Source organism: Moschus berezovskii, chromosome 7, assembly GCF_049115385.1.
Source record: "Moschus berezovskii isolate FMDL1 chromosome 7, NW_MosBer_1.0, whole genome shotgun sequence".
NCBI lineage: Eukaryota > Metazoa > Chordata > Mammalia > Artiodactyla > Moschidae > Moschus > Moschus berezovskii.
In genome coordinates, this window is record NC_142466.1 from 86942558 (window position 1) to 86968772 (window position 26215).

At 39.1% G+C, this 26215-nt stretch overlaps 1 protein-coding gene across 10 annotated transcripts in view; it reads right to left on the reverse strand.

Annotated features, from left to right (window-relative positions):
• Window positions 1-22943, reverse strand: part of TUT7 (terminal uridylyl transferase 7) — a 59050-nt gene extending 36107 nt beyond the window's left edge. For 7 of the 10 annotated variants that reach the window (XM_088838086.1, XM_088838087.1, XM_055427406.2 and 4 more), the window contains exons 1-11: window positions 22266-22415; window positions 20685-21235; window positions 16352-16533; window positions 15892-16008; window positions 15217-15394; window positions 13414-13502; window positions 11413-11464; window positions 10392-10461; window positions 9471-9597; window positions 7981-8100; window positions 369-521 (exon numbers count right to left, since the gene is read on the reverse strand). In XM_088838086.1, coding sequence (XP_088694212.1) covers window positions 369-521; window positions 7981-8100; window positions 9471-9597; window positions 10392-10461; window positions 11413-11464; window positions 13414-13502; window positions 15217-15394; window positions 15892-16008; window positions 16352-16533; window positions 20685-21204 — 1608 coding nt within the window. In that variant the 5' untranslated portion in view covers window positions 21205-21235; window positions 22266-22415. Of the gene's footprint in view, window positions 1-368; window positions 522-7980; window positions 8101-9470; window positions 9598-10391; window positions 10462-11412; window positions 11465-13413; window positions 13503-15216; window positions 15395-15891; window positions 16009-16351; window positions 16534-20684; window positions 21236-21627; window positions 22135-22265; window positions 22520-22679 lie in introns of those variants that run through there. The other 3 variants (XM_055427409.2, XM_055427407.2, XM_055427405.2) reach the window with 3 other exon arrangements.
• Between the last annotated feature and the right edge of the window lie 3272 nt (window positions 22944-26215).

The following is a 26215-nucleotide window of genomic DNA, read 5'->3' on the forward strand; positions in this document are numbered from 1 at the left end:
ATAAGGACAAGTATACTACCATAGGTTTATTCACTGTTATTTTAGGAATTTGAGGTAAGTTAACTTTTCTTATATTTAAACCTCATAATACAACCTAAGGCTGAAGCTCTTGGAGGATAGATAGGAACTTATTTTTGAATTCTCAGCCTCTTTCACAGAAAAGAAACCACGTTAACTGTGGATTCAATGATTTGAATTTTACCTTTTATTCCTTGTCTATTCAAAGAAGTGAACAGACTAGAAATTAAACAGTTATGAAATAGTTAAAGATAGTTGAGGAAAGAAGAGAGGAAGACTAACTCATAAACTCCACAATTAACAACTGAATTGAAAAGAAATCGTAAGACCAGACAGGAGAGAGAACAGACCTGTCCCCTTTTAATGGCCGTTTCCTTTGGTGCCTCCTCTTTTGTTGAGTCCACATCCCCTGCAACATTATCAGTGTATTCCCAGACCACAGAGTCTTTCTCAATTTCTTTAAGGTTGAAGTTTCCTAATTTGTTTAGTGAGAATCCTTCAATCTAGGAAAAATTAGACACACATCATAAGGCAGAAACGATTTTTAAAAACAATCAGAGCATATTAATCCTGGAAGAAATGAAAAGTAACACAGTTCACTGAAAATATGAAAGGCATCTTTTATCAAAAGATTATCTTTGAGACATCTGTAAATTTAAAGAGAAATAATCAAGGTTTTTATTTGCATAAGAAATGGTGATTTTTGGAAATAATGAAGTGAAAGTTGCTCAGTCATGTCCAGCTCTTTGCGACCCCATGGACTATACAGTCCATGGAATTCTCCAGGCCAGAACACTGGAGTTTGTAGCATTTCCCTTCTCCAGGGGATCTTCCCAACTCAGGTCTCAGGCATTGAAGGCGGATTCTTTACCAGCTGAGCCACAAGGGAAGCCCTTTTGGAAATAATTTTTTTAGTAAATAGTCTTAACAGACGATGGCCTAGGCCTAAGGCCATGGTTCTGGTGTAAAACCACCTAGGCCCAAACCTCACTCTTTTAGGCACTAGCTGTGAGACCTTCAGTAAGGTCCTTGTTTTCTTTATCTCTCAGGTTCTTGTAAAAAGGGGTAATACTAACATCTCCTTAATGGGATAGTTATGGAGAAATAAATGGCACCCCACTCCAGTACTCTTGCCTGGAAAATCCCATGGATGGAGGAGCCTGGAAGGCTGCAGTCCATGGGGTCGCTGCGGGTCAGTCACAACTGAGCGACTTCACTTTCACTTTTCACTTTCATGCATTGGAGAAGGAAATGACAACCCACTCCAGTGTTCTTGCCTGGAGAATCCCAGGGATGGGGGAGCCTGGTGGGCTGCTGTCTATGGGGTCACACAGAGTTGGACACGACTGAAGTGACTTAGCAAGCAAGCAATGGAAAAAATAATGGACATAAAGCATTCAGATACAGGGCATGACACATAGGAAGTGCTCAATAAAGTGTTTCTTGGGACATGGTTAAGATGCTAAAGAAAAGCATAGGCTCAAAAGATCTAAGAAATGTGGAACAAATGTGAACAGATTTCTTTACTGTAGGTATAGTAGGATTTTTCACAGCCTTTAAACATGCTAAGGTACATAATGAATTGTGGGCCAGGGTATGACTGTGGTAGGCTGATTCTCCAATGTATTTTCACATTAAATGGACAACTTCTGTGGTTTACCTGACAGAACAATCCTAAACCGTAAGACATCATGTCGCTCCCTGCTCATAAAAATTTCCTTCTAACTCAGGATGAAATGTGGTCTTTTCTCGGGCCCAGGTGGGGCTTCCCAGGTGGCTCAGTAGTAAAAAAAGAGTTCATTTGAAATGCAGATGTGGGTTCAATCCCTGGGCTGGGAAGATCCCTGGGGGGAGGAAATAGCAACCCACTCCATTCTTGCCTAGGAAATCCCAGACAGTGGAGCCTATAACCCTTAGCAACTGTTCTGTAATTCTTAGATACTCTGTTCCATTTCTTACTCATTCTTTTCTTCCTCCTTGCTTTTCAATTTAAGAAGTTTCTACTGAGTAAAGCTTACTGATTTTTTTCCTTTAGAGCCCTAAGCACATTAAGTCATATTGTTAAAATTCCTGGTGAGATAATTCCAATGATTGCTCTGTTTCTTCAAACTATGACATTGCCTTTTAGTAGGCCTTATAATTTTTTTGTTGAAAGCTGGGTAAAACCCTATGGTGTGAGGTTTTTTCCCTTCATCTTGCTGGAGTCAGGCAATGTACTGTATGTTGCAGCTGTAGATGTCAAGGGGCTGTAACTTCTGTTGGTATCCTTGTTTTTGTCTCCTCTGCTGTTTTGGGGTTTCCCAAGAGACTTCTTAAATGAAATCTTTCTACTGTAACCTCATATTACACAGGAGACCGAATGATGCTGTAGTAAGTTGTGGAGAGAGGGGAGACATCCTACAGTCCTATGAGGTCTCAGTCTTTTAGTGAGACTGTGATCCTGGGCTGTAACCTTCACTTCGTATTTCTTGGTCCTGCCAATCGGAGGTGAGACAGGGAACAGAACGTTGGAGTCGTCTATTTTTCCCTGCCTCAGGTCAGTCAGGCCCTGATAAAACTCAAGGTGGTTCAGTTCAGTTTAGTTGCTTAGTCATGTCAGACTCTTTGCAACCCCATGGACTGCAGCACACCAGGCTTCCCTATCCATCACCAACTCCCAGAGTTTGCTCAAACTCAAGTCCATTGAGTCAGTAATGCCATCCAACAATCTCATCCTCTGTCATCCCTGTCTCTTCCTGCCTTCAACTTTCCCAGAATCAGGGTCTTTTCCAATGAGTCAGTTCTTCACATCAGGTCGCCAAAGTACTGGAGTTTCAGCTTCAGCATGTGTCCTTCCAATGAAAATTCAGGACTGATTTCCTTTAGGATCTCCTTGCAGTCCAAGGAACTCTCAAGAGTCTTCTTCAACACCACGGTTCAAAAGCATTAATTCGGCGGTGCTCAGTTTTCTTTATAGTCCAACTCTCACATCCATACATGACTACTGGAAAAATCATAGCTTTGACTAGATGGATCTTTGTCGGCAAAGTGACGTCTCTGCTTTTTAATATTCTGTCTAGGTTGGTCATAGCTTTTCTTCCAAGGAGTAAGCGTCTTTTAATTTCGTGGCTGCGGTCACCATCTGCAGTGATTTTGGAACCCCAAAAAATAAAGTCTCTTATTGCTTCCATTGTTTCCCCATCTATTTCCCATGAAGTGATGGGACTGATGCCATAATCTTAGTTTTCTGAATGTTGAGCTTTAAGCCAACTTTTCCACTCTCCTCTTTCACTTTCATCAACAGGCTCTTTAGTTCTTCTTTGCTTTTTGCTATAAGGGTGCTGTCATCTGCATATCTGATGTTATTGATATTTCTCCCGGCAATCTTGATTCCAGTTTGGGCTTCATCCAGCCCAGCACTTCGCATGATATACTCTGCATATAAGTTAAATAAGCAGGATGACAATATACATCCTTGACATACTCCTTTCCCAATTTGGAACCAGTCCGTTGTTCCATATCTGGTTCTAACTGTTGTTTCTTGACCTGCACCAGATTTCTCAGGAGGCAGGTAAGGTGGTCTGGTTTTCCCAATCTCTTTAAGAATCTTCCAGTTTGTTGTGAGCCACACAAAGGCTCTGGCATAGTCAATAAAGCAGAAGTAGATGTTCTGGAACTCTCTTGCTGTTTCGATGATCCAATAGATGTTGGCAATTTGATCTCTGATTCCTCTGCCTTTTCTAAATCCAGCTTGAACATCAGGAAGTTCACAGTTCACATACTGTTTAAGCCTGGCTTAGAGAATTTTGAGCATTACTTTGTTAGCGTGAGATGAGTGCGATTTTGGGGTTGTTTGAACATTCTTTGGCATTGACTTTCTTTGGGACTGGTATGAAAACTGACCTTTTCCAGTCCTGTGGCCACTGCTGAGTTTTCCAAATTTGCTGGCATATTGAGTTCAGTACTTTAACAAGGAGGTCCAGTTCAGTTGAGTTCAGTCGTGTTCGACTCTCTGTGACCCCATGGACCACAGCATGCCAGGTCTCCCTGTCTATCACCAACTCCTGGAGTTTACCCAAACTAATGTCCATTGCGTCGGTGATGCCATCCAATCATCTCATCCTCTGTCATCCCCTTCTCCTCCTGCCCTCAATCTTTCCCAGCACCAGGGTCTTTTCAAATGAGTCAGTTCTTTGCATCAGGTGGCCAAAGTATTGGAGTTTCAGCTTCAACATCAGTCCTTCCAATGAACACTCAGGACTGATCTCCTTTAGGATGGACTGGTTGGATCTCCTTACAGTCCAAGGGACTCTCAAGAATCTTCTCCAACACCACAGTTCAAAAGCATCAATTCTTCAGAGCTCAGCTTTCTTTATAGTCCAACTTGGCTCTGGTAAAATTGTTTCCCTTGAGGGCAGGCTTTTACTTAAGACCGCAGAATGTTCTAGGCTATGTCAAATTGACAACCTTTTTCCTGGATGGAGGATTTTTTCCTGGATCTTTACCCTGCGAACCTGGTGGGCATTTCTGGAGGTAAAACTCATGAAATGAGCACCCTATGCATGGGCCTTTTGCTGTTTTTCACTTTCATGCTTATCCAAACTGAACTTTCAGAATCACAGTTTTCTTAGCCTGGTAGTGGTTCCAGTGGCAGGATTCTGTTCCTGGGTTTCTGCTCTGACAAGTTATATATCTGCCTGTCTCTCCAATTTGGGGGGCCAGTGGTTTTCCCCATGACCCCACTTCTCTGAAGGATCTAATAAAAGTTGTTGATTTTCAGCATGCTCCGCTTTTTTCTTTTTGTGAGGATGGAGTGATGACTTCCAAGATCCTTATATGGTGCACTGGATTGGTCAACAATCAGTCAGAGATGTGCTGAATTGCCATAAAGAATTAAGGGTTCCACTTCTCTGTATTTTCCCTCTTTGTTTTTTCCCCCTTATTATTTGGTGGCCCTAGTTCCTCTGCCCAGAAAGAGGAATGGCTTTTCTACTAGTAAGGCCTTTAGGGTAAAGCCACTGAAAAACAGTAAGTTACTCTGTGTGTTGGTCACTTGCTTTATTTTTGGCTTCTCTCTAAAGTCTGTCTGAGTTTCTCAGTCTCTGGAGCCTTCAGGTTGTTATTTTATGTGTTTTGTTGAGAATTTACAGATGTTATTTCCAGAAGGATCACTAGTTTAGGAGTTCAAGCCTCCATAAACATAAGTGGAACTTGACTTTCTATTGAAGAGGAAAAGGACTACATCTGTTCTCCTACCTTGTTCTAGGAGTTCCACATTCATGATCTCATTTCAAAATTTCTCAGATGAGTCTTTCCCCAAGGCTCAGAGATTAAACAACTTGCTCAAGGTTATAAGGATTTTAGTAGCAAATCCTGGGTGACTCTCAGGGCTGCCAAACTTTTAACACTTGACACTACTCTTCTTTCTACTGTATTATCTGGAATTCTTAAAGTGAAAATAATTGTTTCCTAGGAGATCAATCCTGGGTGTTCATTGGAAGGACTGAAGCTAAAGCTGAAACTCCAATACTTTGGCCACCTCATGTGATGAGTTGACCCACTGGAAAAGACTCTGATGCTAGGAGGGATTGGGGGCGTGAGGAGAAGTGGACGACAGAGAATGAGATGGCTGGATGGCATCACCGACTTGATGGACATGAGTTTGAGTGAACTCCGGGAGTTGGTGATGGACAGGGAGGCCTGGTGTGCTGTCATTCATGGGGTCGCAAAGAGTTGGACATGACTAAGTGACTGAACTGAACTGAACAGTTAAGTTTACATAATCTAAAATAAGAATGATTCGAAAAAATATTTACTAGGAGACTAGTAAAATATTGTTGTAGGGGATAAAAGAGGCTAAGAAGACAGGGTTACATCTAGTCATCATTCACAACTCACATATCAGTATCAAATGATAATAAAACAGAAATTTTAATTGGGAGTAAAAGGTCAGAGAGACAGTCTCCAACATGAAAGAGATCTGAGTAGGTTGGGAGAGAATGGCCAAAAGATTTTTGAAAACACAGATCAGAGCACAGAAATATGATACTCTAAACTTCTTGACAAAGAATCTAATCTTATTCACCCATGTATTACTTTCAGGGCTTAGTACAATAACTAACATACAGAGTGATTTAAAGATTTTGAAGAAGTTAACAGTTTGGATACTTTCATACACGTAATTGTGAGGTTTTCAATAGATTTTCTACCGAAACAGTGACATAAAATATGTGGCACGAACAAGGCACTGAATTTCTTTTCTGTCATCTGCTGTATATTTTTGATTAATACTCCAGCAGAAACCAGCACATCGATACCTGACTAGTTTAAAAAGGTGAAAACTAAGATCACTTTGGGTCAGGCAGTAGTCTGCCTTATTTGAGATATAAAGTTCAATCCAGTGTTTGACCACTATATACTTGTTTTTGTCATTAAATTTTCAATAAATAAATGGCATAATCAAAACCAAATTCTGTCATCTAAGAGAACTTCCAGTATCACTGCCAAGGAAATAATACGCTTGGTTATAGACAAAGGTATTCAGGCTTCTCTTAAGCAAATTCTGAGATTTCCATCACAAGAAGAGCACTTTTTTCCCTGCATCTTCATATCAGTGACAGATGCCCACTTCAGAGATGATGAAGACATAAGAAAAGGCAGATTTCACTAAGACAACAGTGATATGGCAACACAGCCAACCTCTTCTCAGGCATTTTTTTGGCCCAGGAGTCCAACTGGATTGGTTGTATCTTAAATTCCTATCTCTCTTGGATCAAAGTGAAAAGAAAACTTCAAAGACTTTTTCAAAGACTTTCACATCAGACTTAAGTCTGAATAAAAAGGGTTATTTGTCAACTAAGGGTTGACTTTGTTCTCTCACCCTTTTTTTCACTAGAAGAACAGACTAGCAAGGATACCCTGAAGTTTTTCATTTCAGTACCACAAGCACAGAGAACTGGTAACTGGGTCGCAGCACAGCAGACTGCAATTCCTAAAGCCGGGACAGTGTTTCTGCTTCAGCGTTTATTCTCAGGGCCTGCCTGATAAAGGTCCTTGCTTAATTCTCAACACATTTAGTACAAAGACAAAAATTCCCTAAAATCTTATTTAATATATATATATATATATCCATAATTAAGAACTACAGCTCTGGAACATCTCCTCCTTAAATGATGAGAATCCTGCATACGGTAAGAAGACAAGCAGTTAAAATACTGGATGTATCACAGTAAGCTTTTACCAAGTGAGGCTTTTTATAAAATAAAGATACACATAAGACTTTTATGAAGGAATTTTACCTAGGGATTAAAAGTGAGGATTTCAAGAGAATGAAAATAACCTCATTTTGACTTTGAGATGGCTCCTTAAATCTTACTATTTGAATAAATCAGCTCAACTTTAATTTATCCAGAAAGAAAGAGTGGTCACCTTTCTGAAGTCTTATTCATCTTAAAGATTACAGCAAAATATTATTTAAGAGGTGACTTCTAAGTTCTGCATCTTGTGGTATGAGTAGCAATCTCAGCATTTACATTTTCTTTTCTTTCAGAGGCAACAAGGTAGAAAGAGAACAAAAAGACCAGTAAAAGAAAGTGATAGCAAACTGAATGCTTCCTACAGCCTGTCTGGAGGTGATACATAAATTCAAGTATCAAATTATAAAACTGTACCCAAAGAAAGTGTGTAGCAAATGATAATGTAGGTTCACATTCTCTTGTCTGTAAACCTCAAGATCAAGTGCTCCATAAATTATAAGTTTCTTCAGTTTAGAAAAGTAACAGTCTCCCTAGCAGAGTATATGGCAGCATCTTGTAGCCAAATACATTAATATTTCAGCAGTGAGAGGTATGAATTTTCACAATAATAGGATAAACAAATTCATGTCAGTTCTGGTTAGGTTTTTAGACTTTGAAATTATACACAAGGGATTGTGGCCCCATAATAAAATCAACATTGGATATACAAGCAAAAAATGTTTTATACCCATGATCCTAGATAAACAGGCAGAAGGGGTTCTTTCCTCTGTTGAAGAAAGAAAATGGCCATCAGAGCAAACACATAAGGTGGCAAACCTCCTTCTTCAGGGCGATCTATACTGCAAAGCTACAAATGAGAGAAAAGACGATAAGCATTCTTTTGTATCCAACTTGTCATTTATGCAATTTGGTCTAAAATCTGTTAATTCATTTCCATTTATCACGTGATTTACTCTAGAAATGAGACTCCACAATGACAAAATACCCAACTTCCTTATACTTGTGTTGTAAACACATATTGTGGTTTTTCAGTGACAGTTTCCACTTCAAATTTTTCATTTTGTTAACTAAACTCACTTGTGAAAGGCCATAAAAATCTATTTATTTTTTGATCTCCATGGTAAATCCATTCACTTGGTTCAAAAACTTGTTAATGAAGTCAAAATAATGATTTAATCCCAAACGTAAGCCAATCGGCTTTGCTCAGTTTAATGGTCTCCTCGCGCTTAGCTGCTACCTCGAAAATGCATGCTTTGGTCAGAAACATAATTAGAGGAAAGAAAGCAGACAGACCAATTAGCACTAGCAGAAAATAACAACTTAGTGACGAAGTAGGAGGCTGCTTTCAAAGCAGAGCATATTGTGATTACCAATTCACTCAATTAAAAGTGGGGCATCCTCTGTCCCTGTTGCATCTTCGATTCAAGCAACAGGAATTATGTATTGTCACTGCCATGTCCTAATCCATAAAGCTTTTGGCTTTTTTTCTATACAGAAGCTCAAGTTTATAATTGTGATGGGACCTTACATTTTGGAGAAATGTTAGATGCTCTCGTGTTCATCTGAGCATTTCATTAGGATACCATGTTTAAAATACTGTAGAAATGTAAAGCAAGATAAGATAGTGGATTTCATTTTTTGGGAGTCTCTAGGTATATTATTGGGGCTTCCCAGGTGGCTCAGTGGTAAAGAATCTACCTGCCAATACAGGAGATGCAGGTTCGATCCCTAGGTTGGGAAGACACTTTGGAGGGGGAAATGGCAACCCACTCCAGTATTCTAGTCAAAATTCCATGGACTGGGGAGCCTGGAGGGTTGCAGTCCATGGGGTCACAAAGAGTCAACATGACTGACTAAGCATGGGTTGATTATTGGATGGTATGAGAGGCTTTATCTCAACTCTCCTGTATCTGAGACTCACTTCAGGAAACTAGTTAAAATGTAAACTCGTAGGCTATAACTCAGATTTGACCTACAAATCTAATTTTTAATAAGTATCATAAATCACTGATCTTTTGAACAATATGCTATAGTCAAACAAAAACAATAGATTTTTCTTTTAATATACATTAAAATTTCTAATACTCAGATGCCAACACTCTTGATGTCTATAAATATGCATCCAACATTTAAGATTAAATGAACCATGTAAAAATCAAAGTGTACTGCTTAGGCATACGTAGAATGTATTCATTCACTTAAAGAACTCAAACCTACCTTTGCCCAGTACCTAAATGCAATCACCAGAGGAACCAGCTTTGATTCTAGTTTTCCAAGGGCAGTTAAATGATTTGATGTCAGACAAGCATTTTCATTTCCTGCACTCACTTTACAAAGAAGACCACTGGTGGAGGGTAGAGGGTGACAATGGGAAGGAAAAAGAGAAAGAGAACGTGTTATATAGGTATCAGGTTTCTTTTACACTACCACCAACTAATTTACACTGATGATAAATACCTTAAAAATGAAAATAAAAACCTCATTAAACCTGTATGGGTCATTTAAATAACTGGCTTAAAAAAGATAGGGCAGCTATTTTCTGGGTAAACTTTACTTTTTAAGAGCTAAAACTATCACGTTTTCTTATATTAAAACAGTTTTTAGGGGGAAATGCAAAGAAGTGTAAAATGTTTCAAATGGGAGTATGAATTCATCTTAGTAGGAGCAAAACTGTTTTCCCGAGCTGGAGGAATCTGATTGATGGTGACTCAATACAGCCTACAAATCACCCATCTACAGTGGGAATGGGAGTGTTTCCAGATGGAGAGAGAGAACTGGGTGAAGTCATACCAACTGTTTTCAGTACTGTTTAAAATGCTGCTAAAAAGAATGGCAAATAAAGGTGATCAGATATTTGATAGTTTTTTTTTAATGAAATGGATCAAAATGCTTCCTTTCTATATTTTTTCCTTTTAAGTACTTTTCTTCTTTTTAAAATAAAATACCTTCTCCTCTTGGGTTAAACACCAAGGGAGGTGTAGAAAGGGAGAGGTGTAGTAGAGGGAGAAAGCTAAGAGTAACCTTATGAAATTAACCACATAGGAGCTTGTAATGCTAGAAACTGGACATTAAGATGTAGTAAAGTACAAGCGCTTTTGGCAAGCTGACACTTAATAAACAGCTTAAAAAAACAGAGACCTTTGCTTTTCTCTGCACACCACCACTGGCACCCGAGCATGGAAATCTGCATCAACATCAATAAAAGAGTCTGGAAAAAGAAAAGAATATTACACAGATTAGTTAATTAAGCCTTTGTTTAAAAGCACAATTAGATAAAGTACAAGTACCAGCTGCGCATCATCTGTTGGGTCTTTTGAAAGACCATTATGAAATGATGATTATGAAATAAAAATGACTTGAAAAGGAAAAAGTATTATATTCAAGAATCAAGTAACCACATTAACTTAAAACCCTTATTTCACAAAATTAATGTCTGATTAGAAATGGCTACATTATTGAACTAGAACATTTAAATGTTAGGTCAGTAATTATAAATACAGATAGGACAATAAAAAACAAAATTGCTGCAAAAGCTACTAAAACATGTGGGGTCAAAATACATACTGACTGAAGTAAGAAGAAAAGTCTAAACATTTCATTCAGTCAAAACAAAAAGGATGGGACAGACTAATTCAGGGATGAGGCAATTTAACCAGGCCTATGGAAAGCACACAAGCTGTCAAGTCCCAGTTGGACATTACTTTGGACATATGATAATATACCTGGGAATAATTATTTGTTGATTCATTAATCTGAGTTGAGTCACACTATTTATTATATTATTCATAAAGTATTAATTTGAGCCATGGAATACAGATGAACATACTTTAGTTTTAACCTCAAGAGTAAATTTTACATATTTTGACTCTTATCATTCTTAGGCTAGGGCCTGTATAATCTTTACAAATTGTGACATTATTACCAAGCAAAAAGCTTTACTTACAAAATAGTTATTCTGCACAGTAGAACAACTAACAAGACTCCAATTAACCTGCTAATAATTCATGGGCATTTGCTTTAGTTTTCTGCTTGGCTATTACTCATATAAGTAAATCAAAAAACATGACTTCCTATTTTCAAAGCTTGAGAAATAAGATATATTTAAATTATAGACAAAAGAAAAATTTAACAACAAAATGTGGAAAGAATTTGGCCTTACCATTGTTCTTTAAACATTCTTGGACAAGTAAGAGAACATCTGGCTGAGACATCTAGGAAATAAATCAATGAATACATCAAATAATTCATAAGTACTTTGGCTTCACTGAGATAATACACAGTCATCTGAAGTTACCCAACTGCCTCTCCAAACTAGAAAGCACCTTACTACCTAAGTAAAGGAACTAATCATTGTGCTATGTGCACACAGTCAGACATAGACAGATGAGCACTGAAAGATGATGACTGTGGGCAAAAAGAGACTGACTGCTCAGTTAACTCCTGATTTACTAATTCATGAGTTAACTAGCCTCTCAGCAAATTTCCAAGTTGTGGCTGCTGCTGCTAAGTCGCTTCACTTGTGACCGACCCTGTGCGACCCCATAGGCGGCAGCCCACTAGGCTCCGCCGTCCCTGGGATTCTCCATGGAAGAACACTGGGGTGGGCTGCCATTGCCTTCTCCGAAGTTGTGGCTAGAAGCTGTCAAACTGTTAATACTATACTATTATTCTGTGAGACTACTTCAACAGATTGCTTACTGGTATTCACTTCTGTCTTGCCTTTCTCTAATCCTTGCTACACAGGGAACCAAAACCACTTAAAACCATGCATTAGATCCAGTCCTGACCCTCCTTAAAACTCTCAGTCTGGCTACTTAATGGCCTTAGATCAAAATGAAATTCCAGATTCCTGTATTTTGGGATCCAGGTTACATCTCTATCCTAAGCTTATGCTCCTCGATCTCTAGGTCCCTTCACAGCCCTAACAATTTTCCCTTTAGCTCCTTGAACAGGTCATGCTCAATGCCTGCAAATGATGTGCCCTCAAGCCAAAACACTCTTTCACTCTCTCCATCCCTTTTCATCTTTTAGAGTTCAGCTTAAATGTTATCCATTCAAAAGGGCTTCAGGACTGCTTTTTTCTGTCACAGAACCTTGTTTTTCTGAATTGCTCTTATTATAATTAATTATCTATTCATAATTACTTATCTCCTTCACTAGGTATGAATTTCATGAAGCAGCAATCATATTTTTTTTGTCCTCTAGAACCTAGTACAGTGCGTGGCATCACACAGACTCGAAGAATGAATGACATGAAATCAAAATAACTGCCATGCTGGTAAAATATTAATCAGAATTTAGGGTTAAAAGAAAAGTAAAATCTTGGTCAACTGACCAGGTAGCTATAGCAATTGGGGATGGCAAGGAATGAGAGAGTGTGAAATACAACATCTGGGGGAGGAGGTCACAAATCTTTATTTCTATTTTTAAGCAGTAACCCAAGTAAATGGGCATAAACCATTTGCAAACTGGTCTGCAGGAACCACCAGTAAGTAAATGAATAACCTATTAAAGTGCCTTCCAGTTTTAAAGTTCTGACTCATCAACATCTTTCTAAACCATGTTTAAACCAGAAATCTAGGCTAGGTGCAGTTCTTCAAAAGTGTAATTATTTTTACAAGGTGGGTGTATGTAAGAGGAAACTCAGGAACAAATTGAGCTTGCAGGTCTTAAATGTTTATATGTATGTATGTGTATATATACACACACACACACACTGTATATGTGTACACACACACACAATGTGTACACACACACGTACACACACACACCACCACCCCCCGTTTGAAATCTGAAATCCTTTGCTGCCACTGCAAAGCTGAATTGTCAAGATAATGTAATCTTTTCAAGTTAACAGAGCTAAGTAACGCCATCAGATTCACATGGTTAAAAAAAAAAATCAGTGTTTGAAGAAAGCATGAAAGATATGTAGAATAAGAAGAAATACTCTTTAAAATTGAAGGCATGCAGAAGAACATTAAAAAATTTTTTTCGGGAAAAAATTATACTTTTAAAAACAAAGTAGTTTTAGAAAAAAAAAAATTACACTTAAACTGTCCTCAAACATCTAAAATATATCCACATATAGCTCACATTTAGAGAAAAAATATAGAACTTCCATACCACTCTGTGAAAATTCTAACATTTATTTTGTACTTACAATGGCTGGAAATTGAATGTCAATGTTTATATCCGAATTTTTGAAACCCAATCTGCTACAGGATGACCCATATAATCTCAGAGAACAATCTAAAAAAAATTTTTTTAAATAAATAGAAGTCATTTATAAAGTAAAATTTCTCAAAGTTAATGCAAGACACTGCTATTTCAGAAATGGAACCATCAATTAAAACTATACAGAAAAGAAAAACAGTATTCAAGTCTGGCACAATGAAAGAACACGAATGGGTGACTCTTTGCTCTGGCTTTCACTGTTATTTTATTTAAAAGGAAAGACTGCATTGAATGCAGTTTACTTTAATAGCCACTCTTCACACCAGCTGTAAAATACATTAATACTTCCTTTATTACTTCACATTTTACTGAGAAAATACTAGCTGAAATGATTTTTAAAATATGGAAGTCGAAAAGAGATGTCTAACTTTGTTATGTGTTTATAAACCTCGGAGTATGCTGAAGAGTTAATGCAACACTTCATTCACCTTTTTGAAAGCATACATAGGTGTAATTTACTATAAAGATCATGGTTCAGTAAAATAATAATCATAGAAATCAGCATTACGTTACTTTCAATATGAATACTCATTATATTATGAACAAAAAGTTTAATTTAACATAATACGGTCTTTTCAGGAAAACTTTAGAAAGTGATTATAATATCACTGATATAACTTAAAATGTTAGGCAGCAAGTGAGTCACTCTTTAGAGGAAGACGTATGTATGGGTACCACCTATATTTATTTTATGGCATTTCCCCCCGCAATGTTTTACTACTGTTGGGCCAAAAAAGGGAACTTTGTATCTTTTTTCTTTCCCAGGTTAAGCCAAGTAATTTCTTTGGGTTTTAACAATTTTTCCAAGACAAAGTACACTCAATTTTACAATGGAAATCTATGACAAAATCAAAATTACAAATAACATCTCAGGAACTTGTCTACAACATCAAAGATGAGATACCTAATATAAGGAAATGAACAGATTCTTGTTCTTTATTTTTCTGAACACAAATATATGAATATGAATCATATACTATATGACTATTTCAGTAAAATGAATAGTTTGATGGGTAGTACAATGATAAATTCAAATAGTGATTTCAACCCTGGCTGTGGATTAGAATCACTTGTGGAGCTTTCTATAAAAAAATAGTTTGTCATGGCTCCATTGACATAACTTGGAACATCAATTCAACAGTGCACAAAATTTATTACAAATTAGTTTTCAAAGCTCATTTTAGATGGTGCAATTCTTTTAAGCATGGTTAAACAGAACCTTTTCTGGAAAGAGAACTTGAAAATGACTCCAGGACACTTTATTTTAACTCAAAATATTCTGTCAATGTACACAGGTAGAAAGGTGTGGTGATCATTTTGTAATGTATAAAAAATTCTGTTATCACTATGCTGTATACCTGAAAGTGATATACTGTAAGTCAATTATACTTCAACTAAAAAAGGAACTGAACTTAGAGATGGAAAATAAATAGAAAGGTAAACAAAACATATACACAAGAGTCCCACGGTGCTCTAATAATATGGGACATGTAAACGAACACAATGAAACTCACAATGAAGACAGGTTAATAACAACATATGTAAGTCTTTGCTATCCTAGGGTAAGCCAGGAAAAACAAAAACATAAAGAGCTTCAGAACAAAAACATAAAAAATTGAGAGCTTTAGAACATGGCAAATTGATTTCTATTAGGCAAAAATTACTAATGGTAAGAAAAATGAATGGGGTATTTTAGGTAGCTAAAAAGAAAAACAAATCTAGAAAATACCTGGTAACTTGTGTTGGAACACATTTTCCATGATACGTTTAATTTCTAGTCTCTGTTCCAAGTTCTCATTGTGTAAGCCAAACTCCTGTACCACTTTGTCAATGGCAATACCAATTGCATTTATCTGGGAGGGTGTAGGCGGGGGTAACGTGGTGAGCAACTCTTCCTCTTGCTTCTCCTTTTAAGATCAATGTTGAGATTAAAAATGACTCACACCATTTTTACCTTCTACCAGTCACTGAGACAACACCCTGCACAGTAATCTCGAATAGTTTTCTCAGCCCTCCTTCTCCCTTTAGCTGTGTTAGTCTTCATCTTATCAAACACGCACACACTTCTTTATGCACATAAAATGATAATAGAGGGAAGGGAGGAATAAGGAAAAAGTGTTCGGAAAGAACATTAGAAAGAGCAATGGCAAATTATTTACTTTGTTATTACTGGCATAAGGACACATATCTAAGTCCTAGCATTGGCTTCATTTGTCCTAATACTGTCCTAAGGAAATTCACAAGACTACCTAGCAAAACATATCTGACCAGTATAAAGTATTCTGGTTAACATAAATTCAGTAATACAAATAACCAAATTATTAGTATCACAGTCTTAAGGAAAGTTATAAAGATGACAACTAATAATTGACAAACATATGTGTTTAGGTTACATTACACTTACCTTAATGTTTTTCTTGTGCCTCTTCTCTTTGATATGCTTATGAGCAAATGCAATGGATTCAATTAAAACATCACAAAGTTTGCAGGTGTACTTTGCTGTAGGGTAGTTTCTTGGTCGCTACAATTTGAAGAGATTTACAGACATGTATATATTTGTATTTACAGAGACATGTAGAGAGAAAGATGTACAGAGACAAAATACAGGTAAACAAAGAAGATGATTTCCTGTATACTTATTAAATTGTTAATAAACTACTGTCACTATCATTACGCTAATAATTGTTTTTTAAAAGAAATTCTAAAAATAAAAAAGAAACTTTATTAAATCAAACTGAATATCACTTTTGATCTGTAGTGCTTATACACCAAAGTAGGATATATAATTCATTAAAGCACATGTTCCAATTACTAACATAGTTTAAACCAAAACAAGGATTTTAACTAATAAATAAAGCTGTTACCCTTTTCAGCCTGTCGATGCAGTCTCTTTTCAGCCGCTCCTCAGCCTGCTGTAAGCCCAGCAGCTCCTTCGTTGAAAGCACAGACTCATCAATCACAGGGCCTTCCAAGTCTCCATCCTGTTCATTTTCATCATTTCTAGTTCTCCGTGGCTTCCGAGGTCTGGACCTCGGTTTCTTGTTTTCTTAAGTTAGGGGGAAAATATTGGCGATACTGAATAACACCACTCCCAAGTCAAAAGCAGAACTTACATATTTATCATGAAATCACGTGATAGCTATTCATGAAATCACGTGATAGCTGAATGACACCTGAACACAAAGCAAAAGGGAAGGTACACCTCTCCCGTGGATAAAATGCCTAAATGCTCATTAAGGACCTCAACATGTGGATACACTAATCCATGGAAGCCATCCTTTTGGAAAACTAAAAGACTTCTACTTCAACCATAAAATCTGATTCTATCATTTCTTCTTGGTATACTGCTGAGCTTACTCAAAAAATAGTAAAAATTATCACTTGAAAGCAAGTACATCAGTAATTCTAATGTAATTAATATATCATAATACAATGTATAATGTACACATATTTAACAATTTCTAATATTCCTATAAAGGATACTTGGTATTCAAAAGAAAACTGTCCACATTTGCTTTCATTTTTTGTAAGTAAACAACCCCAATGGAGTAAAGATGGACAGTATATCTCCAAAGAACTCAGAAATCAACTTCATTCTTATCTGGAGTGAAAATCCATCACTAAGTTGTAAATCGGGCAATCATAGAATTGGGCCCTCCCCCATGTTAACCTCAAGAAATTGAAGCCAAAATTTTATTTACTGAAGACAACTATTAACCATTTTATCTTTACTTTCATTTTAGCTTCTTTGATGAGCCTGTACAGAGCACATTTCAAACGAAAAAACAAAAACAAATTAGCAATTGAAATAAAAGCTTTCTGCAAGTACAGACTAATTCATCTGCTTATAAACTCTGCTGTTAGTTCTATAGTCCTTATAACTAATAAATGAATCTGTTCCTTTTTTAAGACTTAGGCCTTTTCAACTTCAGTAAAACTGAAGATGTTTGTGCAATTCATCTACAAAAAGAAAACTGTTCTAAATAGTTTCAGTAATTTCCATCAAGTTCTGAAAATGAAGTTGCTAGTACCATATAAAAGTAAAATGAAATTCATTTCCTCAATTAAAATTATGATTAAGTGGACTGAAGTTTTTAAATGGCTTACCAGAAATTATTCTCTGAAAACATAAACCAACTGAAATGCTCTGCATGAAGCAGCTGCCATGACAGGTTTTCAGTGGAACTCATTACTTGTAGAGCAGGTACAATGAATCAGTTGATTGAAAAGAAATTATGTAAGGAAAGGGAGGCAAAGGACCCTTAATTTTTAAAAAAAGCTATCACCAACAGCTCTGAAGGAAAAGCAGCACGCAATGTACTCAAACTACCCTGAGATGAATATAACGAAATTCTGCCAACAGCTTCAATACTATGATAAAGCAGCAATTAAAAAAATAAAGAAGTATTAGGACAAATAGTTTTTATTTATAGGAATCAAAATGGACCAAACAAAATAGTAAAAGACAAATAGTTAAAATCAGTCTATTGCTTTTTAACACTCCCTCTATTCCCAACTAAATTAGCACAATCTTTTAAGGGTAGTACTCCAGGTCTGCATAAAGCTTTGAGATAAGCAATCCTTTTCACTCAGAGGTGTGTCTATTCTAATTTCTTTATCATTACAAACTCTGAATAACTGCATCTAACTTCAGTATTTCGTGCAGGAGTTTCTTAGGCAAAACTCTCTTTAAAGATTTACACTGACACATGTAACACAATCAGAAAAATCCACTCTTGGTTCACCAAAACAAAAATTGATATGAAACCAAATTCCTTTTTTCACTTCTCTCTCTTGATTACAAAGGCTTCTCGCTATATTTGCTATATAATTTTTCTACAAAGAGTGACTTTAATTTCTCTCCAAAAGTACAGTTAACTTATTTTACAAAGAGAAGTGGAGGGCTGCAGAAATTCTGCCTGATAACAACCGCAGCTACCAATATTGAGTATCTTTTCATGCAACAGATGCAAGGTAAGCACTTTAGGTGGCTTCAGATTAGTCCCTAAAGTGATCCTATCATGGATGCTAATATTATCCCCAGGATACAGACAGAAAATGCTGGTCCAAGAAAGTAAGTACCTTGTCCAGGCACACGTGACTAAAGCAAATAAAGGGATTTGAAACAGAGATTAGAGCATGGATGGAATTCTGAAATTCATCTATCTAACAATACAAGAAAAATCCTTTCTTGTAGGAAAGCTGTTCACATCTAAAATAGACTAGAACTCCCCTTTACTGTGCAAAATAAACAAATAAATTAATTAAATTAACCAGAACTGACAAGGCTATACAAAATCCTAAACTGAATTTCATAGGCCTGCATGGTAAAAACAGTCAAATAAAATCTCATTGGAGGGGATCAAGGAGGGCTAAAAAAATTTGCATAATTACTTAGAGCAAGATTACCTGGCTCCTCCCAGGCTCTAGGTAGTAATTCTCTACATACAGTATTCCAAGTTTCTTATATTTTATTTGAATATGGTCCATTATTCCATTTACAAAAGACACATGTATTTGAATGGATGTTTCCAGCTAAGATCATTAATGGCACTGTCCCAACTATATTAAGTTGGCAATCTAGGATATTTGAGGAATGAAGTAGGTAGGGGCAGTAAAGTGAACTGAAAAACAGAAACTTAGCATCAAAAAACAAAGCAATGCTACGATAAAATTACATCTTTTCATATCATTTAATAAGAACCTTTGTTATTAAGGTATAAGTTTAAGAAAATTTCAGTTCCTTTAATGAGAGCCTTTTAAGGATACTCTGAGTACAGTGCAAAGTTTACACTTTAAACTGCACTTCTTGCTACAGTAAGTAATATTATATCAAAGCTTAATATTTTCTTTGTGAAGATTTTTAAAGGAATAAAAACTGAACAGTCCTTAATTTCCAAACTGAACTCAAACGCCTGTAATTTCATATAGAGAAAACATCGGCGTTTTGGATTGACTTCAACAAAAAGATAGTAAAAATGCAGGTCACATTCAATATCACTTAAGGTTTCCTTTTAAGACTAGACAGGAATACAGAAAAACAGATTTTCAGTCTCTTGTAATACCTATCTGGTGGCAAACTTTTGACCTGTAAACCTTTCTTTTTATAATGCTGCTCAAAATCAACCTTTTTTGAAAGACTAAAAAATTGGTAACTGAATTAAAATGTCCATGTCCCTCTTGGACATAGTAATAAAAACTACTTAAATATACACAAACTTCGAAAGCCCAGCAATTATGAATACGTGTTCATTTCTGTCAGATTCCAGGTCAGTGAGGCTGAGTTCATGGCCAGAGCAGCACAGTACAGGATTTCAGTTCCACTTCCTCATCTACCACTCTGCGTAAACAAGTGGGGACAAATTTAACCTCTCCGGAGACACAGCTACCTGCTCTGTAAAACTGTGATTCTACCTTTGATACATCATGGCAGCACTGCAATTCCTTCAAGTTCTTTTCAGCTTAAAGATTTACAAGGCTGTTTGATTCTTCTGTTTCTCTGCTACATGGACAAAACCTATTTGTTTTTTCGAAGAAGAGATAAATAACTTTGGGGCAATTATCAAGCACATAGGGTGCTTAGAATTGGGTTTTGGTTTTACTGAAATTAAAAGGCAAAGCTTTTAACTAAATTTCCGACTTTTTAACCAATGCTTTTCAACCTGTTTGCCATGTTCACTTTTGAGGAAAAAAAAAAAATCTTGCACTCTCCTCTAGACATTGATACTTCACACAAAAGATGTGTATCCCTCTGTACCAGGAGATACATGCAGTCTATACTATGTTTTTATATCAAATTTTGTTTTAAGCTTTACATTCTGTCATTTATATTATGGATACATACATAATTCATTACAAAATTACAACATATAATTTAGAAAACACATATATACCACTCAGAAATTATGATATATCCCTAGGGTGATATGATCAACCTCTTCTGTAAAAAGCACCAATGGGAAACATACTTTTACTACGGTAAAACAAGCCTTGTGGCAAAGTAAACTTTTAAAGGGATCAATATACCAGTGTGTTGAAGCTTCCCAAATAACATGATTATCTTTAAAATAATTACATTAAATAAGCCACAACTATGAAAAATTAGAACTGCATTGCTGAAAATAATAAAGCTCCTCTGAATGAAAAATAAGACATTGCTGACTTCAGGGCTGTAACTTGACAAGTTGGAAACATTACCAGGGCTTCCCGCTTCCATTTCTGACATGGTGTCCAGGTTTGTTAGCTCTTTATGAAATAGTCGTCTTACAGTTCTGCAGCCTCTTCCATCTTGCCACCTATATCCATCTTCACTTTCCTGAAAAGAGTCTCTTCTTGGTCGGTTTATAACAGGGATTCTAGGTCCAGGTTTGTATTCTCTCCAACTGTCTGAATTACTGGCAAGTTCATCAGATAGCCATCTCTTACTCTGATCTTTGTGGTTGTCATTGATCCAAGTGGGTTGACTGTAAATTGGGTTCTTAAATGCATATGGATTGCTAGAAACAGCATACAGTCCTTTTCTGGGGGTATTCCCATAGTTCCCTGGTGTTACTTTTTTTTTGGGAAGGCCTTTTTCCATTTTACTGCTATGGCCTTTAGCATAATCATCCATTATTAAATAATCTTGTTGGGGGTGACCCCTTCTGAAATCCTCATCATCTGTAGTCCCTCGTTCTTTAGGACGCCTCACAAAATAAGGTTTTGTGGCATCTCCCATGGTCTGTGACTTCAGTGTTCTTCCTCTTCACCTGAAAGAAAGTGTTTTGGAGAAACATCAAACTATCAATATAACAAGGCATATCAAATTCACAAAATATCACACACTTATTGTACAGATGTATAAAAGCCTGCAAGAAACCCTTTTCCTAATTTCCATCACATTCCAATAATCAGTGCATTATGTTAGAAGTGGGAGGCTTAGTTTTATAACATATTCATAGAAATTAGTACTATTTAATATGAAGATGAAAACTAAATTTGTCTTAATGTCACGCATACCAAGCTGGTTGGCGTTTACCTATATAACGAAAGCTCTTTTCTTCAGAACCTCCCCCCCCCCCCAAAAACCCACCAAATACCTCATCCCGAGCCTATACTTCAGAGAACCCCCCAGTCTTTCAAAAAACAAGCTGGCAATTACTTTTAAGTGTTAATAGAGAGTAACCGAAACTTTGGGGAGGCAGTACATCTCTCGACTCCACTTTTCAGCCCCTTCTCGGTATCCTGGGGCCTCGGCTCCGCTCGCCACTATTCAGAACGACAGGCTCCAATCGCTTGGGCTACGGAGAAGCTGGGCTTCCCACCAAGGGTCCGCTCCGGTCAGAGGGGATGGCTTTACGACCAAGGGACAACTCCTGGCTAACCACCCGAGTCCTCATTTCCCCACCGCAAACAACTTTGGTTTTGTCATGAAACAGCAATTCTCCCTCCTCGATCCCCAAGTGACCGCCCCACCCCCGATCTGCCTCAGTTTCCATCCTGTGAGTCGGAGACCGAGAACCAGGAGGAGTCTCCGCACTCCTGGCCACGAAGCCACCGCGGGGACCAGGAAGCAGGAAGTGACCTGCCTCCTCGATGGGGTTCCGGGGTCCCCCCCGGCCGGACAGGGGGCTGGGGGCGAGTGCCTCCACCCCGATCCCTTTTTCTCCAGTCCCCGCAGGGTTTGACACAAAGTGAAGGTGCAGACTCGAGCCCGAGAGCTCAGTCCTCGCCGGCCTGGGGGATCCCTGGTCCTCGCAACTGAGGCGAGGAGGCCGGCAGAGGATGGAGTCAACGTACCTCCTGGGCCAGGCCCGCCCTCAACTCTGGAGACCGGAGAGCCCACCGGACAGCCACCCCGGACGCGAGTCTGAAGGGACACAGGGGAAAAGGCGCCCGGGAGCACTCACCACCTCCGCCGCGGCCCCCCGCCTCTTCCTGTCCCGGCCCGGCTCCCTCTCCGTGTTTTCCTTCAGCCCCACTTCCGGCGCTCAGCGCTGTCTCATTGTGCGCGATCGGGAGCCGGCGGCGCCCCCGCCCGGGCGCTCGGTCGCGCACGCCGGAAACTCCCGCCGCGCCCGGGGGCCCGCCCGCCGCCCCGCCCCCCCGCTTCCGCCGCCGCCGTCGCGGCTGAGCCCGCGCGCGTGACGGGAGTCGGGCGTTCGGGGTCGGGGCCTCGGCTGCCAGCTCTGGTTCGCTTGGAGGTGTACTTACCTCGCTTCCTCTTTCTCCTGGATCTCGAAAGCACCCGGAAAGCGTGCGGAGGAAGCCTCTGGTTCTCCATGGGGAGACGCGGAGCTCGCGTTCTGGGCGCAGCAATACGCCCGAGATCGGCTCGGAGGCTCGGCTTTACCCCTGGATGCTTGGGGTTGCCTGTGGGCAAGTTCAGCCTGGGTCTGAGGCCTCGGAGCGCTTGCTGTTTTTCTGATAAATCGAATGATTGACCGTCTCTGTGAGGTCAATCTTAGTTACCGACTCTTTAGAAACGCTAACGTTTAAGCGTCCACTGTTGACCCCGGTCTCCGTGTGGCTCAGGGAAATGCTGTCACCGCCCCCCCCCCCCGCCCCGCCTTAGATTGTGTGCGGACTAGTTTCTCTTAAAAACAAAGTCTTGTTTTGAAAAAAATGTATAATCGCACAGAATGACCAAGGAGGGCATTCATACGCGAATTTTTGAGTGGAGAATTTTCTATTGGAATTAGCAAACAACCTGTGTTCCTTCTTTCCCTCTGTCTCCTTTCTGTTGAGTTTACCTTGCTTGCTATCTGCCGTGTTATAAATACTTTGAAAGCCTCGAACAACTAATTAGGGAGTGTCTAGAAAATGCGACAGTTTTAATTTATCTGCTTTTTAAGAGCATTTAAATTGAAATCCATGAGATTCTGTGGGGCTTATGGTCTTAATCCCCACACGTTCGTACTGGCTGTTGCCAGGCACCGTTCTGAGTGCTTTACAAATAATTACTCATTTAATCCTAACGACAGCTCCACTGGGAAAATATCATGACCCCCCATTTTAAAGGTGGGGAAATAGTGTTTATGGTGAAGTAAATAGAACCACGGGAATCCAAACACTAATAAGGCAGTTTGTTCTTAACCACTGTCTATACTAAAGGTGATTTAAAACAGGTAGGTACATCTTTTGTATAATGCTTTTTCTAGATGCTTTGGTTCTGAAAATACCTGACAAGCCAAGGATCTGACAGGCAGACAGTGACCTTTTATAAAGAGTTCAAAGGGAGTGTGATGATACATGACTGCATTTATTACATGGGCCATCACACCTAGTTGAGTAATTCTGTATGGAAGAACTGGTTTAGGAAAAGTTGGTCTTGACTATTTAGAGTTCTGGAGGAGCAGTAGAGGATACATCTTTTTAAGGGTGTAAAGTATTTTTTATTTGCATTTATAAGTTTGGTTTGATTACTTTTGGGATGTCATTGGAGGGAATACTGAGTTTCTTTTAATCATTGAGGGCTTCCCTTGTGGCTCAGCTGGTAAAGAATCCGCCTGCAATGCTGGAGACCTGGGTTGGGAAGATCCCCTGGAGAAGGTAAAGGCTACCTACTCTGGTATTCTGGCCTGGAGAATTCCATGGACTATATGGGGTCGTAAAGAGTTGGACAGGACTGAGCGACTTTCACTTTGAATCTTTGAGGTGATTGCTTCATGGTCCAGATGTGTTTCCAACAATTTGAATTTACATTGTGGGGGCTATCTGGTTTAGAGGTCATTAACAAATTACAGAGGCCTAACGAGTCCATTCTAAAGGAGATCAATCCTGGGTGTTCATTGGAAGGACTGATGCTAAAGCTGAAACTGCAATACTTTGGCCACCTCATGTGACGAGTTGACTCACTGGAAAAGACTCTGATGCTGGGAAAGGTTGGGGGCGGGAGGAGAAGGGGACGACAGAGAATGAGATGGCTGGATGGCATCACTGACTCTGTGGACATGAGTTTGAGTGAACTCCGGGAGTTGTTGATGGACAGGGAGGCCTGGCGTGCTGTGATTCATGGGGTCAGGGAGGGTCAGACACGACTGAGCGACTGAACTGACCTGAACTGAACAAAATCTCCGGAGAAGGCAATGGCAAGCCACTCCAGTACTCTTGCCTAGAAAATCCCATGGATGGAGGAGCCTGGTAGGCTGCAGTCCATGGGGTCACTCAGTCGGACACGACTGAGCGACCTCACTTTCACTTTAACACATTGGAGACGGAAATGGCAACCCACTCCAGTGTTCTTTCCTGGAGAATCCCAGGGACGGGGGAGCCTGGTGGGCTGCCATCTATGGGGTCGCACAGAGTCGGACACGACTGAAGTGACTTAGCAGCAGCAGCAACAAAATCTCCTGCTTCTGCCTGCTCTAAAATCTCTTAGGTAAATTATTCCAGGATCTTATATTTAAAATATGATCTAAGAAGTTGTGTAAAGTGAAAGAATTTTATTTCCAGTATGTGTTTTTAAACCTTGGGAAAATTGGTGAGTTGGTATATGCAAATAATTAAAACCTAGACTCTACTGTTCCAGAATCAGCCATTTATTTAGGGGCATTCATCCTTTTCATTTTTTCAGCAAATATTGAATGCCTCACTGGAAAAGACTCTGATGCTGGGAAGGGTTGGGGGCGGGAGGAGAAGGGGACGACCGAGAATTAGATGGCTGGATGGCATCACCGACTCTGTGGACATGAGTTTGAGTGAACTCCGGGAGTTGGTGATGGACAGGGAGGCCTGGCGTGCTGTGATTCATGGGGTCGCAGAGAGTCGGACACGACTGAGCGACTGAACTGAACTGAATACGTGCCTTATATATGAAAAATAGTCTCTGTTCTCAAAGTGTTGAAAAATACAGTAAAGGTACAGAATGTCCTGAAATTGAAAATTTAGGACTTTGCTTAGATGAATGTACTCCTCTCAGCCTACCCCCCAAGACCCCCCAAAACTGAGCTAATCTTACCCTGGGCTCTACTTCCTTCTTGGAACTATGGGGAAAATTTTTTAACTTGTCAGTTAACATGGTTCAGTTCAGTTCAGTTCAGTCGCTCAGTCGTCTTCGCTAATTTAAGTCACATCTTTGATGATTTGTTTTCTTGGATATATGCCCCATAGTTCACATGTCTTTCACCACTCCCTTTGCATGCCATGTAGGGTTGTGATGATCTGGAATTATCATGATTGAAAAGAAGTGTCCCTGGATGCATATCCACAAGCTCTTTCAGGGTTCCTTGCTTCTCTGGTCTTTCCAGTCTCTGTTCTTTGCCTTGTTGCTGGGTGTCTGATACTGAGGTGTGATACTCAGGGACTTGTGGTTAGTTCACCCTGCTTAGTCCATCTGCAGTGGTTTGCCAGCTTGGACCCATCCTGCACTTGATGGCATCATGCATCTCTCCTGAGATCAAGCTGCAACTTCCAGGAGATTTTCAGTGTGCGTGGTCAACTACTTCTTCCTAATTGGCAGTCTCCTGGCTGCTTTACCATCTGTCTTCCTTGGTATCAAGAAGAATCCAGAAACATCTTGACTCTTCAGGGACACATAGAATCTCAAGATAGGCCCGAAAGTGCCAATTTCAGCTTCCTCTGCTTGACTTTAGATTCCCCACAGCCCTGCTCTGCCAAGGTTTTTTTGGGTTTAACTTCCCAAGAGGCCTCAGCATTCACTGAATCAGGAACCTGAGACTATCCTTGGCCTCATATACTTCCCCCTAGAGCCTGCAGCTCTCCCATCGCAACTGAAAATTGGGGGTTAC